The sequence below is a fragment of the Rhinopithecus roxellana genome, chromosome 3, assembly GCF_007565055.1.
Source record: "Rhinopithecus roxellana isolate Shanxi Qingling chromosome 3, ASM756505v1, whole genome shotgun sequence".
NCBI lineage: Eukaryota > Metazoa > Chordata > Mammalia > Primates > Cercopithecidae > Rhinopithecus > Rhinopithecus roxellana.
In genome coordinates this window covers 113,290-131,471 of record NC_044551.1, presented here as the reverse complement: position 1 = coordinate 131,471, position 18,182 = coordinate 113,290, and the positions used below count along the sequence as shown (strand labels likewise).

General features: G+C 37.5%; 1 protein-coding gene across 1 annotated transcript; it reads right to left on the bottom strand.

The window, feature by feature from the left end:
* Window positions 1-813: 813 nt before the first annotated feature.
* On the bottom strand, window positions 814-18,173 carry UTP15 (UTP15 small subunit processome component). Its single transcript, XM_010363433.2, has 13 exons — window positions 18,001-18,173; window positions 16,487-16,659; window positions 15,590-15,682; window positions 15,313-15,497; window positions 14,240-14,418; window positions 13,165-13,290; window positions 11,348-11,483; window positions 6,909-6,993; window positions 5,937-6,086; window positions 5,090-5,191; window positions 4,789-4,922; window positions 4,564-4,622; window positions 814-4,088 (listed from the first exon to the last, which is right to left on the bottom strand). Exons 2-13 carry the CDS (start codon window positions 16,574-16,576, stop codon window positions 3,871-3,873), a joined length of 1,557 nt encoding a protein of 518 aa, XP_010361735.1. The 5' UTR covers window positions 16,577-16,659; window positions 18,001-18,173; the 3' UTR covers window positions 814-3,870.
* Between the last annotated feature and the right edge of the window lie 9 nt (window positions 18,174-18,182).

Sequence of the window (18,182 nt, the reverse complement as noted above, 5' to 3'; positions counted from 1 at the left end):
GCCATTCCTAACTCCCCAGGCACGCTTCTGCACTCTGCCCCCAGATAGCAATGAGGATCCTTCACTTCCTAAAGAACTTTACTCAGTTGTCATCCCAGTGAGGCCTTCCTTAACTACTCTATTTAAAACTCCAACCCACCTATCACCCCTGACATTTGCCATCTCCCTCCCCTGCCTGATTGGTCTCCATCTCATTTAGCACCAGCCTACCCCACTACATACATACTTGTCTACTGAGTATCTCCCCCAATCAGAACATTGAGGGAGATATTTTGTCTATTTTGTTCATTGCCTATAACCTTGATTCCCTGGCCTCCTATGTGTCTCAATAAATATGAGGACCAGAGGATTAGTGTTTTCAGAGTCATTTGGTTGTAAATAAGAAAAACCCACTCACAGTCACCTAAGCAAACAAGTGTTAGAGGGAATTCAAAAAACATCATGGACCCCTAGGGGAAGAGGTACAACCAGAATAGGGCAATAGGAAGGCATCAGGAACTAAGGTGGTTTCTCTCTCTTCTAGTCTGATCTATTAAAGCAGGATAATCTATTTTCTTTGCACTTAGGTTGCATTCTTGTTCATTCTCTACAAACCAACTTTCTCCACTGATGACCTAGACACAGCATTCCCAGCCTCCCACTTTCCAAGATCAGAATTTCACTATAAATCCCAATTACAAATCCCTGCTTAGAGAAGGGTTGAGTCCGTTGTACCACCATGGTCCAGTTAACTATAGCCGAGGGAAGAGGCATGTGGCTTTTCAGTGTCTAAGAGGGTATTTTGTTCATAGAAAATGAAATGCCCTCTCTGAGTTGAACAGACTAAATTTGTTTTAATAGTCCCATTTACAATTCAAATTCCCTTAAACAACTTAATAGCATTTATACATTTAAAAAAATGATTCTCTTTTAAGCAGCACTGCAAATGCTTGACCCCATCAACAAAACCTACCCAAGTGCTTAACTCTCATAAATATAATAAATTAAACATACGGTGACTTTCCAACATACGGTGACTTTCCAAGTTCTCTGAAACATTTCAGTACTTTTGCAGACTTAGTAACATTTTTAAAATACCTTTCAACTAAAACTCACAAGTCTAAAAATCTGTTAAGCATTTTAAATTAGAATCTTAAGGCCAGTGTCACATATTGTAATATGCGAATTATGTTTAAATACTTCAAAGAGCAAATACTATAGTTTGTCTCAGTGAATATAATAACCATTCCTGCTGGGTGCAGTGGCTCATGCCTTTAATCCCAGTCATTAGGGAGGCTGAGGTGGGAAGATCGCCTGAGACTAGGAGATTGCCTCAGGCCTGGGCAACATGGTGAGAACTCTTCTATCAAAAAATCAAAATAAAAAATAAGCTGGGCATGGTGGCTCATCCCTGTAGCCCCAGTTTCTCAGGAGGCTGAGGTGAGAGGATGGCTTCAGCCTAGGAGACAGAAACTGCAGTGAGCTATGATCACACCACTACACTCCAGCCTGGACAACAGAACAAGACCTTGTCTCTAAAAACAAAACAAAACAAAACAAACAAACAAAAAAGTATTCCTGAATTTAAGTATTAATGGCTATGGGAATTGCTTCCCAACCTGTTTGAAAATGTGTAACTGTTACATATTTTGAGAACTACAGCACTCAGTGAAGCTTTGTTAAAAGGAACGAGTAGTTTAGGCCTCAGCAGGCAAGCCACTGCACAGTGCTAGGATGAAGAGCTCACATTCAGGGACTTCAAGAGTGAATCAACTACTTTCGTTAATTCAATGTTAAATGAGAATAATATCAGCCTTCAATGGCTGTGGTGAGAATCAAATGAAATGACATATGGGAAAACCTTTGTCACATGTTACAAAATTGATGGCAACTACAGCTTTAGGTAGAATTTCAACTTCTAATTTTTACTACTATGCAAATTATCAGAATATTTATGATGTTAACTTTTTTAAAAGGTTTTTAAATAGAAACTTTATTTAAATAAATGAACCCTTCTCAACCCCAAAACTCAGCTTCTGATCTTGATGAAGATCATAATTACTCAGGGAAACACACTGCTGGTTCCCTTACAAGCCAGTGTGCTGTATGATTGCTGAAACCAATTCATGAAAAGGAAACTGGCCCTATTTCCAAGTATACCTGTATGAGAACATATTAAGTATATTCACTTTATATTAAACATTAATGTTAGTCTAAATGTTAAATTAACTTAATATGTTAAACTTAATATGTTTATTTAATTTTTACTTAAATAAGTAAAAATTATTTATTTTTAAATAAAAGTACAATTACTTGCTGGAACATATTAAGCATTTTTTCCGGAAAAAAAAAAAAAAAAAAAAAAAACCTGAATTTACAGAACTAAAATTATGAGAGGAGATTCGCATTACAAAATCTTGCTCTATGGGTTCTTCTAGCTCAAGACATTTTTCTTACTGATTTTTAACTACTTGAGTCGGGGTAAGAATTAGAGAAAGGTCAGAGAGGTAGCAACTGTGAAATCAGTGTACTAGGAGTTACTAGCCAACAATTATCTACCAAGAATGGATACATCAAAAAGCCAAGAAAATAAGAATCTCTTTATAAAAAAAATAATATTTACAGGCTGGACAAAGTGGCTCACACCTGTAATCCCAGCACTTTGGGAGGCTGAGGCGGGTAGATCACTTGAGGTCAGGAGTTTGAGACCAGCCTGGCCAGTAAGGTGAAACCCCGTCTCTACTAAAAGTATAAAAATTAGCCAGGCCTGGTGGCACACACCTGTAATCCCAGCTACTCAGGAGGCTGAGGCAGGAGACTTGCTTGAACCCAGGAGGGCAGAGGTTGCAGCGAGCTGAGATTGCATCACTGCACTCCAGCCTGGGTGATAGAGTGAGACCCTGTCTTTAAAAAAAAAAAAAAAAAAAAAAAACTTCTAAAAAATAATTATTTACATTAAACTTTCAAAAACAACTATTTTTCAAAGCAAACTGCTCTGGATTGGGGTTCTGAAACACAATATGATTGTGAATAATGGGGGGAATCTAAATACAAATCAGAGAAAACAGTTTTCAGAGGATTAGGTAGCTAGCTATAAGATTAGCTGGAAACATATGAAGAATAGTCTGAAAGGCTATTGTAAGAAAAATGACAAATTCTATCATTCCTCTAACCTGAAACAAGGTGAAAACTTGGTATAAAGGCTACATGAAGAGAAGAAAAAAAAAATGTAGTCCAATAAGGTCTATCTGTAGAGCTTTCGCTCTCACACTCTGAATACAAACCTAGCTAGTGTCAGTTCTTCAGAGCCTTACTTGCCACACTTGGAACCGATGCAGTACCATTACCAGCTGAAGCAGGGCATGTGATCTAAGACAAGTGTAAATATCAAGGAGAGAGGAAGCAAGCTAAGCAAGGGCCTAGGAATCCCAAAGGCACTGATTAAAGTCAAGAAAGAGGCTTTTTGTTGTTGCCATTTGTTTTTGTTGTTGTTTTCCAGAAGTAATACAAGGCTTTGTTCCTTTAGCAGGATTACCAGTTGGACCCTCTCCAGAGAGGATTCAAATTTGAATTCCCATCTGAATACCAACCCAAATGTTGATACAGAACACTCCTGTACTAAAATTAATATCCAACCCAGATAAACCTACTCTGTGACCAAGACAATTGAGATCTTCTAGGTGAAGATGCTATGATTCAAAATATTACATGGAAAACCATGTCTTACTTAAAACAGGTACTTGTTTTCCAGCTATAATTATTCCAGTCTCTTCCATGGAACTGCTTCTGCAAATAGTTTTTTTTAATGTATCAAAGACAGTCTCTTTCCGACATTTAATACATCAAATCTATTCCAACTTCAGAGTTCCTATATGTCTTATTTAGCAGACACTATGATTCTATCTTCTTATTCTCTGGAAATCCATCAGATGTATGTTCCAACACAGAAGTGCCTTCCTTCCTTCTCATGGTGGCAAAAAGCATATCCATCATCCCCAAGGTTTCTAATAATTCTCTTTGGTAATCAATCTCTTTTTCTACAAGTCCTTGAAGTAGCAAAAACTTTTTATCAACTACAGGGGACTGACCAATTACAGGCAGATATATATCTAAAAAGAGAGAAAGAAAACACATTAACTAGCAATATCTTTCTATATATTAAGTGAAAAGCCAAAGTTTTTAAAAGTATAAAAATATTAACCATAAGAACACTGCAAATCTGTACTTACTTTATAATTAATTTATGATTTATAGAAAGTATAACAATCCAAGTAAATTTATTTCAAAAAATAATAATTATAGAAAGTATGGAAGTCCTGACTTACTTTCATTTTCCCATTTGAAAAACTGTCGTCATTATAGATGTCTATAAAAGTTTTTTTATAATAACCCTAGCAAAGTCACGCCACTATAAACATTTTACTACCTTTTAAACTGCATTGCCTTGTTATTTTCTCCATGAAAATCCATATTGAGATTTGATAAAAGCAAGATATTCTGATCTACTTGATTTCCAAATTTGATTATCTGACATCTCTACTTTTGCAAGCATGTTAGGATTTTCAAGTTTTAATGACCACTTACCAATAATTATTTCAGCAGCATTGATTAAAACAGGGGCAAATCTTGGCTGAGAAAGATGCCTACAAAGTAAAAATTCAGGTTAGTGAAACCTGTAAACTTAAAATAAAAATCCTTAAAGCAGATTTAGTTGTTTCATCAGTTCTCTATAAAGATCAAACTAAATGTCTTTTATTTGGTGATAAAGGATTTCAGATGCAAAATGTGTTTCACAGACATAAAACATACCTTATCAAAAAATTAAGAACATGACTGATTTCCTTCTCATCCCGACCTGCAAGTGCATTTGCAAGGACTCCTCTTCGATTTAACTCCTTTATGATGGACACCGTAATCTCGGGTGTCTTTATTGTACAAGTGGGCTAGAAAAATTGTCAAAGTCAACATGAACAGACAAAACAGCACAAAAAACATCACTCTCTTGCACTAAATTATCAAGTTTGAATAGGTATTTATTTTCACAGTTCCAAGACATGGTAATATGCAGGGTAAATAATAACATGATTTAAAAAAACAAATGCTCACTCACATCAAGAACTCTGTCGAGTGCCTTAGAGATCCGAAAATGTTTCAGATCCCTGTCGTACAATTCTAGGTGTTTCTTTGCTGGCCTGTTAATCAAAATGTCATCCTGCAAAGAAAAGCACATTTATAGAGAAGAAAAATCAGTATCTGTATAAAGATACACTTAATATAAACTTTTCCATAATGAAGTGGTATCTCTGAACTATGCCACAAATAATGTTCATATGCCCACAATGTAGATTAAATAAAAACGAATCCTGCTAATCAGAGTCAGAAAAAAAAAAAATGGAGTAACTTGCTACATCAACATGTTCTTACTTTCTTATAATTTTAACTTACAACATGCAACATTGCCTTAATTCTAGGTAAAAATTCCTCATTTCAAATTTTCTTTATGTGGCAGGCAGTGTAATACAATAGAAACAAAACAACAATCAGAAATAATGAGATCTAGTCTCAACAACTCTGGATACCAGTAATGAAATCCTTAATCAATCACAAATTCTTTGTCTCTCAATCTTCTCAGGTGCCAAACGGGGACATGATTGGTTCTACTACTTCTTGGGATCCAGATCAAATCAGGTAGTATGTGAAAGACAATATTTTGAATGAAGTAGAGCATTATGTTATGATGCAGAGTATTACAAAAAGTAGTCCTTGTTCCCTATTACTCGTCAATAATGTCCCCAATCTAGCAATCTAGAAATAATTCTGATGTAGAGAAATGCAAAATAAAGTGCCATAACTACACTTTCCAGTAATGTGCATGGATGAAGCTGGTTACTCTAAGCAAAAATGAGAAATGCACAAATACCCGTTGCTTTAAGCAAAAATGAGAAATGCACAAATACCCGTTGCTTCATGTAATTTTTTCCTTTAATAAAGGTTCGATATGCAGGCCTTCTTCTTCTGGGAATTGATTCCTTCTTTGCTTCAGATTTCCGATGTTTAACACTCAGTATTCCATTGGTCATTCCTACAACTATTGTCTCATCTTCATGCTAATAACAATTAGAAAAATAAGTTAGTCTATTCTTAACTCATAATTTATAGTACTTTTACTTCAAAACACATTTATAATGTGTTTGCTGCTTGTCCATACATTCACCAACAGTTCCATTCAGATACACATAGTCTGCCTAACAATGATTGGTATAAGACGTTAAAGTGAAATCCTTTTTTCCTTAGGATACAAGTACATTGACAGAACTTATACTTGTAAAACATCACCGGCAAAGTTTGTATAATAATACAAAGTTAACGGCATCAAGGATTACACAGTAGCATGACTTTTACGATCTTGCCCCCCAAAAATATTTTTAATAAGCTTTTCCTCTCCCAAATCAGATTTCTGTATAATATAGTCAAATGCCTTCCTGCCCAAATGTGGCTTCTCATAAAACCTGACAGTATACATTTCAGAAAGAGCAGTAACAAAGAAAAGGAGGTATTTCATTTTGTTGTCCCCTTCCCCCTCAGTCTTTTTTTCTGCTCAGAGAGCTAATCTGCCTTTCTAGTGTACTATAATACTCTTGAATTAAATGAGTTGAAGAGAGATTTACCAGCTTCCCAGGACCTGCGTTTAGTGTTAACAATGCCTAGAGCACTGTACTTAGTTTGAAGTTATGCAGTGAGTGGGACCTAAACCTGAATTCATGCTAAGTCATTAGGACAAGTTACATATTCCAGTAATTGTCTTAACTCAAATATCTAATGTGGTAAGAAAAGTTACTCAAATCCAAAAATAAAGCCCAAAATTCCATTTCAGTTTCATTTAACAGGCAGGGTTAGTGACAGACTTAAAAACAGGTAAAGGTACTTACTGCAAGGGCAAGACTCAAAATTGAAGCTGCATAATCAAAACTGTGGACTACTTTATAGGAAGTTGTGCTGTATACTTTCACCTTCCTAATAAAAAAGAAAAGCTTTCTCAAAAATCACCTTGAAAATGAATATAAAATGCAAATTTCTATTTTCTGAAAACTCAAAATACAAACATTAAAATCTATACAACAGTGAAGAAAAACAAAGATCAGTAATGTTAATTACAAACTAATTCATCACTGAATCCCTTAAAAAATGAGCTGCAGGCAGGGCACGGTGGCTCACACCTGTAATCCAAGCACTTTGGGAGGCCAAGGTGGGTGAATCACCTGAGGTCAGGAGTTTGAGACCAGCCTGACCAACATAGTGAAACCCCATCTCTATTAAAAATACAAAATTAGCGAGGCATGGTGGCACATGCTTGTAATCCCAGCTACTTGGGAGGCTGAGGCAGGAGAATTGCTTGAACCTGGGACGTGGAGGTTGCAGTGAGCCGAGATCGCACCACTGCACTCCAGCCTGGGCAACAAGAGCGAAACTCTGTCTTTTAAAAAAAAAAAAAAAAAGGGGTTGTATACCAGCCCTAACTATAACGTCTATATGAAGACTGACTAGCCATTTACAAAAAAAAATAGAAGGGCCGAGTGTGGTGGCTCAGGCCTGTAATCCTAGCACTTTGGGAGGCCAAGGTGGGCAGATCCCTTGAGGCCAGGAGTTCAAGACCAGCCTGGCCAACATGGCATAACCCGATGTCTACCAAAAATAATAAAAACTAACCAGGTGTGGTGACACATGCCTGTAATCCCACCTACTCAGGAGGCTGAGGTATGAGAATTGCTTGAACCTGGGAGGCAGAGGTTGCAGTGAGCCAAAATCATGCCATTGCCCTTCAGCCTGGGTCACAGAGTAAGACTCTGTCTCAAAAATTTTTTAAAAAAACAAAACAAAACAAAACAAAAAAAACGAAAGGATAGACCATGAGCCACTGTCATCTGAAGATCAAACTCGGGAGTAAAGAAAAGGTATCGGCCGGTCACAGTGGCTCACACCTGTAGTAATCCCAGCACTTTTGGAGGCCGAGGCAGGTGGATCAGCTGAGGTCGGGAGTTACACAGCGGCCTGACCAATATAGAGAAACCCTGTCTCTACTGAAAATACAAAATCAGCCGGGCATGGCGGCACACGCCTGTAATCCCAGCTACTCATGAGGCTGAAGCAGGAGAATCGCATGAACCCAGGAGGCAGAAGTTGCGGTGAGCCAAGACCGCGCCATTGTACTCCAGCCTGAGCAACAAGAGTGAAACTCAGTCTTAAAAAAAAAAAAGAAAAAGTATCAATGAAAGCACATCAGAAAGCCTAGTGTGATGGCTCACACCTGTAATCCCACCACTTTGGGAGGCCAAGATCAGCAGATTGCTTGAGCCCAGGAGTTCAAGACCAGCCTGGGCAACAAGATGAAACCCCGTCTCTACAAAAAATAAATCAAAATAAAGAGAAAGAAATAAAGTACATATGAAGCCAAAGATCAGGGCTTCTCAACCTCAGAATTACTGTCATTTTGGGGCACAGAATTCTTTTTTGTAAGGGCTCTTCCGTGCATTGTAGGATGTTTAGCAGCCTTCCTGGCCTCTATCCCCTATATGGCAAGTACCACGAGTTGTGATAAAAAACAACACTTTCTCAAGATATTGTCAAACATTCCTTGAGGAACAAAAATCACTCTTGGTTGAAACCACCACAAATAGAGCCAATTTACACTTAGCTTTTAGGAACATACCTAAGAATCAAGTCCCAAATTGCCTAGTAACATGATTTCAGTAACATGTGTAAATACTTGCCATGTATTTACACAAAAAATTCCTTTGTATTAAAAATATTTTCTAGCTTTTAAAATATATACATTCAATCCTTATGGCAGGTTACACATCTGCAGATTCAACCAACCATGGATTTAAAATATCCATAAATACATAAATAAAACAATACAGAATTTTAAAATACAGTGTAACAACTATTTACATAGCATTTGCATTGTATTAGGTATTACAAATAAGCTAGAGATGATTTAAAGTATATAGTGGATGTGTGTAGGTTATACGCAAATATGCCATCTTAAATAAGGGACTCGGGCATCCACAACCAATTCCCCTCAGTTACCAAGGGGTGACTGTATACTTTTTAATGAACATGCTGAAAACTAAAGTTTTTCATAACAGCAGAAAAAAATGAAAATATGGAAATAAAATAATCAAAAATAGATCATGTAAGCCAGTCATGGTAGCTCATGCCAGTAATCCCAGTACTATGGGAGGCCGAGGCGGGAGGATCTGTTGAACTCAGGAGTTTTGAGACCAGCCTGGGCAACATGGCAAAACCCCATCTCAACAAAAATACAAAAATGAGTCAGGTACAGTGGCACATGCTTGTGGTTCCAGCTACTCAGGAAGCTGAGGTGAGGGGATTGCTTGAAGCCGGGAGGTGGAGGTTATAGTCAGCCAAGATCATACCACTGCCCTCCAGCCTGGGCAACACAGCAAAACCCTGTCTCAAAAAAAAAATACTAATAATAAATCATGTAAATTCTAAAAATGTGCCATACTTCTAGCCACATGTGGCTACTGACCATTTGAAATGTGGCTAGTGAAAATGAGAAACTAAATTTTTTATTTTACCTAATTTTAATCTAAAAACTGAGACAGTAATTTTTTTTTTTTTTTTAATTGAGACGGAGTCTTGCTCTGTCGCCCAGGCTGGAGTGCAGTGGCGCGATCTCGGCTCACTGCAAGTCCGCCTCCCGGGTTTACGCCATTCTCCTGCCTCAGCCTCCCGAGTAGCTGGGACTACAGACGCCCGCCACATCGCCCGGCTAATTTTTTGTATATTTAGTAGAGACGGGGGTTTCACCGTGTTGGCCAGGATGGTCTCGATCTCCTGACCTCGTGATCCGCCCGTCTCGGCCTCCCAAAGTGCTGGGATTACAGGCTTGAGCCACCGCGCCCGGCCTGAGACAGTAATTTTTATAAAATATTAACGTTCTTTTTTTTTTAGAGATAGAGTATCGCTGTCATCCAGGCTAGAGTACAGTGGTACTATCACAACTCACTGCAACCTCAAACTCCTGAGCTCAAGTGCTTATCCTGCCTCAGCCTCCCTAGTAGCTATGATTAAAGGTGTGTACCACTGTGGCCAACTAATTTTTTAAATTTTTTGTAGCGATGGGGTCTCACTATATTGCCCAGGCTGGTCTCAAATTCCTGCCCTCAAGTGATCCTCCCACCTTGGCCTCCCAAAGCACTGGGATTACAGGTGTAAGCCACTGCACTCAACCTAAAACATGATTATTGTATCACAGTGCACATGTTTAGATGCTTAATTTATTTCTAGTATCTTAACAATTTTGACACAGATTACATGCTAAAATTAAATTTTATATAAAATATATATTTTATTTTTACATTAGATATTAGGCTAAACAAAATGTGCTATCTAACTTTTAGGCCAGGCACAGCGGCTCATGCCTGTAATCCCAGCACTTTGGAAGGCCAAGGTGGGTGGATCATGTGAGGTCAGGAGTTCGAGACCAGCCTGGCCATCATGGCAAAACTCCATCTCTACTAAAAATACAAAAGCTAGCCAGGCAGGGTGGCAGGCATCTGTAATCCCAGCCACTCGGAAAGCTGAGGCAGAATCACTTGAACCCAGGTGGTGGAGGTTGCAGTGAGCTGAGATCACACCACTGCACTCTAGCCTGGGCAACAGAGTGAGACTCCATCTCAAAAAAAAAAAAAAAAAAATTATCTAATTTTTAAAAAACTTTTTAGGTCCAGCACAGTGGCTCACACCTGTAATCCCAGCACTTTGGGAGGGCGACGTGGGCAGATCACAAGAGGCCAGAAGTTCGAGACCAGTCTGGGCAATATGGCGAAACCCCATCTCTATTAAAAATACAAAAATTAGCCAGGTGTGGTGTTGTAGACCTGTAATTCCAGCTAATCAGGAGGGCCACAAGAATCAATTGAACCTGGGAAGCAGAGGTTGCAATAAGCCCAGATTGTGCCACTGCACACCAGCCTGGGCGACAGAACAAGACTCCGTCTCAAAAAAAAAAAAACAAAAACAAAAAGAAAACCTCAAAATATATGAATGTACAATAATGGTTTTAAAATATGGTTTATAGAATAACATTATTTAAAAGGTTATCATTCAAATGGTTCAATAATGTTGTTTAAGTATATAAGTTAAAACAAATTGTGTCAAAAGAGAAAATAAGTAGCTATATGTAAACAAAAGGTCAAAACTATTTTCAACTCAACAGGTTTTTATCTCCTGGAAATCATTATCAGAATACTTATCACAAATATTGCTGAAATAACTCATTTCCTCAAACAGTAAACATCTGTACACTAATAATAATATACAAAAAAATTAAAATGCCAACCTATCCAGTGAGCCAGAGAGTAACCTCTGTCCAGAGCTGCTTAGACATAAACATGTCACGGTTTTGTGATGATTTTTCAAAGATACGAGCAATTGTCCTCCTTTTAACATATCCCAGACTTTAACATAACGACCTCCTATAAAAAGAAATCATCATTAGTTGGATATTCTGCCAACAGATTCAACATATTAAAGAACTGAAAAGCATTCTTCCCTGGACACTCCACAAAGCTTGCAGGCTGAGTGAGGGAGCCCAGGCCAGGCTGCCTGGTAAAATCCTGGCTCCACCACTTCCTGGGTTATTGGTAATAACAGTTCCTACCTCACAGAACTGTTATGACAAATAATATTTGTGAAGCATACAGAAATTCCAGCAAAATAAATGAGAGTTCATTTGAAGAAATGAAGAGTTCATCTGAAGAAAATTGTAATAAAATCATTTTTTAAAAGAAATTCTATATAGCGGTGGGAGTGAATAATGTAGATTTGCAGCAAAATATCAAGCAGAAAAGTCTAATATGGAAAAACAGAAAAAGGGATGGAAGGAGAGACCGAAATCTTGACTGGGGAACAGGAGTTGGAACCCAACTCACAGTTCCCACCTCTCCACTCCTATGTGGCACCTCACAAGAGGGATCACAGTTGAAATCACTGATCTAGTCCAACCCTCTCATTTTCAAGGTCTAGAGACCTTAAGGGATTGCCCAAGGTCACAATTAGCTAGTGACACACAGTGGAGATTAGCATTCTATTCTCCCTATTCAACTTGATATTTTTTCCATTTGTCAGAATAACAGCAAGAAAAGTAGAAATATCTGACATTATCAACCATATATTTTTTTTAAATTAGAGATGAGTCTTAGAGTCTTGCTATGTTGCCCAGGCTGGTCTCAAACTCCTGGACTCAAGCTATCCGCCTGCTTCGGCCTCCCAAAGCGCTAGGATTACAGGCATGAGCGACCACGCCCCGCCTCAACTTATTTTTAAATCAAATAGCTACTGGGGAAAATAATATAAAACAGAGTAATTTCTAGCCAGATTTTAGAATTAAAAAAAAAAGAAAAGGATGCACACACAGCAACATAGCAACATATATGTTGTCAAGTGTACATACTACCAATACATTCTTCTAATATGAACACATTTTACTTTATTTACAAATGAAAAAACCAATTTACTTCTTCCATTGTAATTATGAAAATGCAATATGTACAAAATGAGAAAAACATCTCAGTCCCAACTTGTTGAAAAATGTACCAAGGCCCCTTTTGAGGTCACATTATCTCCTTTCTCTAGTACCAGCAGCTATTCGCTGGGTAGGGGCATTTCAACCAAGAGAGGCACAGAAAAAGAGACAAGCCTACCAGATCTCAAATAACATGATTTTCAAAAGCTGCTGCAGATCTGTTAGGTAGGAGTAAAAGGAGTATGAGCTAAATTTCTGGGGTTAAAAAAGATGGCACAGGGCTAAATACATAAGGTAGGCTCTCGAGTTCTGTGATTTCAGCTCACTACCACTTTGCCTTGGAAAAATCAGTTAAAACTTTCATTTCATTAGCTGTAAAACAGGGAAAAAGCTAACTACCTTGTAGCATCATCTAGGGCATTAGAGTTAATATGTATATAACAGCACAGTGCCTGGCTCACATTAGGTACACAATAAATGATAACTGCTTGCCAGTCCTACCTATCAACTGTTTGAACAAAAACTTAGATACGCAATTCAAGTGCACACTGATAAATTATAAAGAGCAACTGATTTTAAACAAATGTGATTCAAAACCAACAATATTGGTGAAAGCTATTTTTAAGAAGTACCTGCTGACACCAGAAGACCTCCAGAGGGGAAAAGCAGGACACTCTCCACTGGCTGCCCATGCTCAACAGAGAGAACACTCGTATTCGTTCGTGCATCAAACATCTTCACGGTATGATCATATGATCCTAAAATGTCAATTTTTGTATTTTTAGTTTGACTGTTTAAAACAACAAAAACTGTTATGTATCCAGGTACAAATTTTAAAAGGAAAAAAAGTTTAGATGGAATTTTAAAAAGACATATATGTATATTCATGAAGACACAGGACCTCCAAACCCTCTACTACTGATCGTGCCTGAAGAAGTACTACACAATACTATACAGAATCTAACTTGCTCTGATCTTAAAATATTCCTTTCTTTGGACTACTGTCACTACTGAATCATCTGGATCATCTTTGTAAAGGCACCTACAAAGGCTAAACTGCACTGTCTTTGTTTCTTGGCTGCTTGAGGCAGGGAACTATCCACTACAGTTCTGAGAGTCTGTTATGTTTTCAGGACAGCCTGATTTTTCCAAACACATTTGGAAGACATGAACAATCCACAAAAGAAGAAGAAGAAAATAAAAAACAATTGGAAGCCAGGCACGGTGGCTCACACTTGTATTCCCAGCCCTCTGGGAGGAAACTGAGGTAGGCTGATCACTTGAGCCCAGGAGTTTGAGACCAGCCTGGGCAACATGGCGAAACCCTGTCTCTACAAAAAAAAAAAAAAAAAAAAAAAAAAAATATATATATATATATATACAAAGTAGCTGCACGTGGTGGTGGGCACCTGTAGTCCCAGCTACTTGGGAGGCTTAGGTGGGAGGATCACTTGAGCCTGGGGGTAGCAGATGCAGTGAGCTGTGATCACATCACTGCACTCCAGCCTGGGTAACAGAGTGAGACCCTGTCTCAAAATAAATACAAACATATATACATAAAAATTAATTTAAAAACTGGAGAATTAATCAGAAACATATTCCTTCATAAAAAAAAATTTAAACCCCTCCATCCCAAGAGTCCCTTAGCAACATTAAAGTACATCCCCATGAGATTATTTGCTTCAGGAGGGAATAGAGTTCACCAACCTGTTATAAAGAGATCCGGATTAAGTTTGCTAGCACATCCACACCTCACATAATCAGAATGTTCTTTAAATGTCAAAATTTCTTTGGAGTTTGGAATATCCCATAATTTAACTGTATAATCATCAGCTCCAGAGACCACATGATATTTATCAGCTGTAAAATCTACTGTATGAACTGCTCTGAAAGATCGAAGATCAGTACATTTAAAAAGCAAGAAAATTATTTTTCTGGTACCTTCTAACATAAAATGTTCCTTTTTCTCAGATTAAAAAAAAAAAGCAGCTGAGTTTTAGGGAATCTTCATAGAGAGAAATCATGAAAGACAGAGAAAACTTACAAGTGTTTCCCCCAAGCCAATTAAGAAATGTAAATACTCCTATATTGTAAAGTTTAAAAAAAATTTAAAGAATAGCATTAAAATCATATTTTCTAATATGTTAACAATTCCATTTAGCTGCTGAATATGGGCGCAAAGGCAGTTCAATTTTTAAAATTTCAAAAAGTTCTTTAAAAAACTCTAAAAAGATTTACCACTAAATAGAATCATGTTACATAAATTTCTGTTATATTTTATCAAATTTCAGCAAGGACATTGGTAATCCTGAAAATGAAGTTATAATACAAAATTGTGATGGCCACTTAAATTATCAAGGGGCAAAATACTATAAATCCAAGAAGAAAATCCACCTTCCAACTTGACTTCAACATGAGAGCCTCCAAGACAGTACAGGCCGATAGAGCTCTCATTACTAGCTGTAAGGTTGTCTTTAGATCAGTAATTCATCACCTCAACTGGGTCACAGACCCCGCTAAAGTTAACCAAAAGCTACAGAATAGCTCCCTAGATAAACATATATTTCCTAAAATATCACATACAATTCTAGGGAATTCATAAGCCCCATGAAACTGGACCACGGAACCCAAGTTAAGCACTCTTAGAACAATCAGGAAATATAGTACACACAGGCAAATAATCTTCATAAAACTGCTCTATGTTTTTCATCAAAGCCCAGAGAAAAAAAGAGCTTACGACAAAATAAAACCAGAACACATAAAAACCAACTGTCTCTTACTTTGTATGGCCTTCAAACTGCCTGAGGGGAGCCCTCCCACTTATATCAAAAAGTTGAACTCCCCCGTCTTCACTGCCAGCCACAAGCAATCTACCATCTTGTCGAAAAGTAGCACAGTACGCTGTGTATTTAAATCGAGAAAAGGTTTTTATAGGTTCTTGGGAGTATCGGCCATAAATGTGAATCTACAAGATGAAAGACAGTATTTCACCAGATGGCTCAAGATCAATAGTAAACTATACAAAAGTAAAATAAAGAAATTCAATATTATACTTACTCTTGAGGAAGCTGTGACAGCATAATTATATGGAGGCTGAGGAGAAAAGTCTACTTTTGAAACTGCACCAAATTCCTTAATCTGAACAGGGGTCTTAATAAAAAATAATAGCATGTTAACAGAGTTACTGCTGGTAAGACCTATTTAAGCAATACATAATTTCTTACAGACCATTTCTCTTTGTTCTTAGTAACATTTCTTAGGTTGTATTTAACATAAAATTACAAAGAAAGCAAAAAAGGTCCATATCTCATCACCCAGACTATTCTTGTTGCCACTGAAATAAATGTATGGTTAGAAAGCCACACTCCACTCTGTCTCTTCAGCTATTGAGTTTACTGTGATTTCTACCAGAAAAAAAAAAAAAAAAAAAAAAAGTTATCATGTCTATATCAGCCAATAATAACCATGTACTTTTAAAATAACACAAAGATAATCATACCATGCAGGTTGTTCCACATCTTGCTTCTTTTCACTTAGTAACACATATTAGCTGTCATAGGAGCAACAGACTTACCATCCATTTTAAGGACACACTGTAATTTACTATACCAGTCCACTACTAATAGACACAGGTTTTTCAAGATTTCTACTATTATAAGTAATACTTCATTAAACATCTTTACATACATGAGATTCAAATTTTAAAATTTAATTCATTTGGCATTGATTGATCATCTATTCTGTGCTAGGTATTTGTATGGTTAATCTGATGAAGCAGTATGGACTTTTACATAAAATTCCAGGAAAAAATAGATATCAAATTATCTGCCCAAACTATAAGCTGCTGATAGTTTTTAGTTAACAATTCTCTGTTAGAGCATAAAGAGTATAACATATGCTAGAGAAATTGGCATAAACACAAATCCCTCCTCCCTCATTATCTCCCACATTCACCTTATAGTTGTTCCAGTACAGTGTATCTTGCGTGATTTTTTCACCAAGTATAGGATATGTCTGAATAGCTACAGGCTTATAACCAGCCATAATTCCATATAATTGCACTATTGTCCAAGGGTCACTATTTTGGAATTGGTATTAGAAATAATTGCAGTGACTCTGTCGTAATTCTGAAAAAGAAAATATTTTATATACCTATTATAAACTTGTACGTATAGTTGATTTCCACTCTGCTTTCTTTAAAAAGTCTATGTGGAAGTATATAGATTAGAGACCAATAAGCCATGTAATTGTAACCCAGAAAAGGCAATCTATAGGAAGCAGGAATAATTAAAGTAAGGGCTATCACATCGCACCATCTATTCAGTTGTACACAAAGGTTCTTACACCTAGCCAACCGTTTTACAACACTTGGAAATAAATCTAGCACAGCCTTACAGTAGCCAAAGCAAAAAGGATTATGCTTGTTTTGAGTGTCCATTTTTTGGCAACAGGAAATATTAAGGTGAAACCGCAAATACAAGTTTCCTGAATCCAAGTTTTGGATGACATTTAATCTATAACGATTATAGTTACGGACTTGATTTCCTGAAAGCCTAAAAATGCTAATAATTAAGAAACACAAAGCTTCTAATGTAGAAGCTTAAAATTAAATTTACTTTAAAAGGTTTAAACTGTAGGAACGAAAACTGTAATAAAGCAATCCTGAAATTAAATTCAACATTAAAGTGGCAGAATAGGACAAAACTTTTAAATAACATGCAATCGAGCCAAAACATCTTCCCAGAACGATTCAATTGCAAAAGAGATTCAATGTTATCAGGTAAATGATTCCAGAGGTGGTACTCATCATCTATTCCAAGAAGCCTGAAAACTTTACATCAGTAACACCACGATATAACATATATTTATAACATATATATAACATATATTTAAAAGGGGCTTTAATGAAATACAACGACCAATGATTAAAGGGGGAACACTCTTCTGTTCATTAAAGTACCTATCAATGTGCAGGACACTGTTCTAGGCACTGGGGATATAATGATGGATGAAATAAAGACATGGTCTGTGCCCTCGCTTACTCCAGTATACTCCATTTTGGCTGGTGACTGGCACCAGATATTAACCTAGACTCAGCCTTTCCGTGTCCTTCTTCCTCACTCCCTACATCCAAATAGTTAACAAGATCTGCTGATTTTATCTCCCAAATCTTTTAAAACTCCATTACGTTCACTTCACCTGAGGGAACCTCGTAAGCAAAGACAAAGATGGAAATGTGTCCATTGCCTTGGAGAGTTGCTGATTACTCCGGGAACTAACAGCGGTGGACAGGAGAGGGTGTAATCGCAGAGAAGAATCTAGGTCGAAGCTTAATTGAGGGGAACTTGAACCGGTTAAAGAATTTAGCCACTCTACTATACAGCCTGGGAAGCCCCAGAAGAGCATGCCAGATAACACAGGAAGGCCGGGTGTGTGGGCTTCCCTCAATGGGAGCCGCCTTCACCTACCTCCACCGAGCCCCAAAGGGTCCGACGAGACACCTCGACCCAAGGACAATTAATTGGACTGGGCCAGCTCCCTAACCCCTGGACAGTTCAGCAGCACTGGCGTAAAAATCACGTGGACCCTCAAGGAGCCGCCGACACACACAGCTAACCTAACGTCGCTCGAAAATGACGTACAAGCGCAC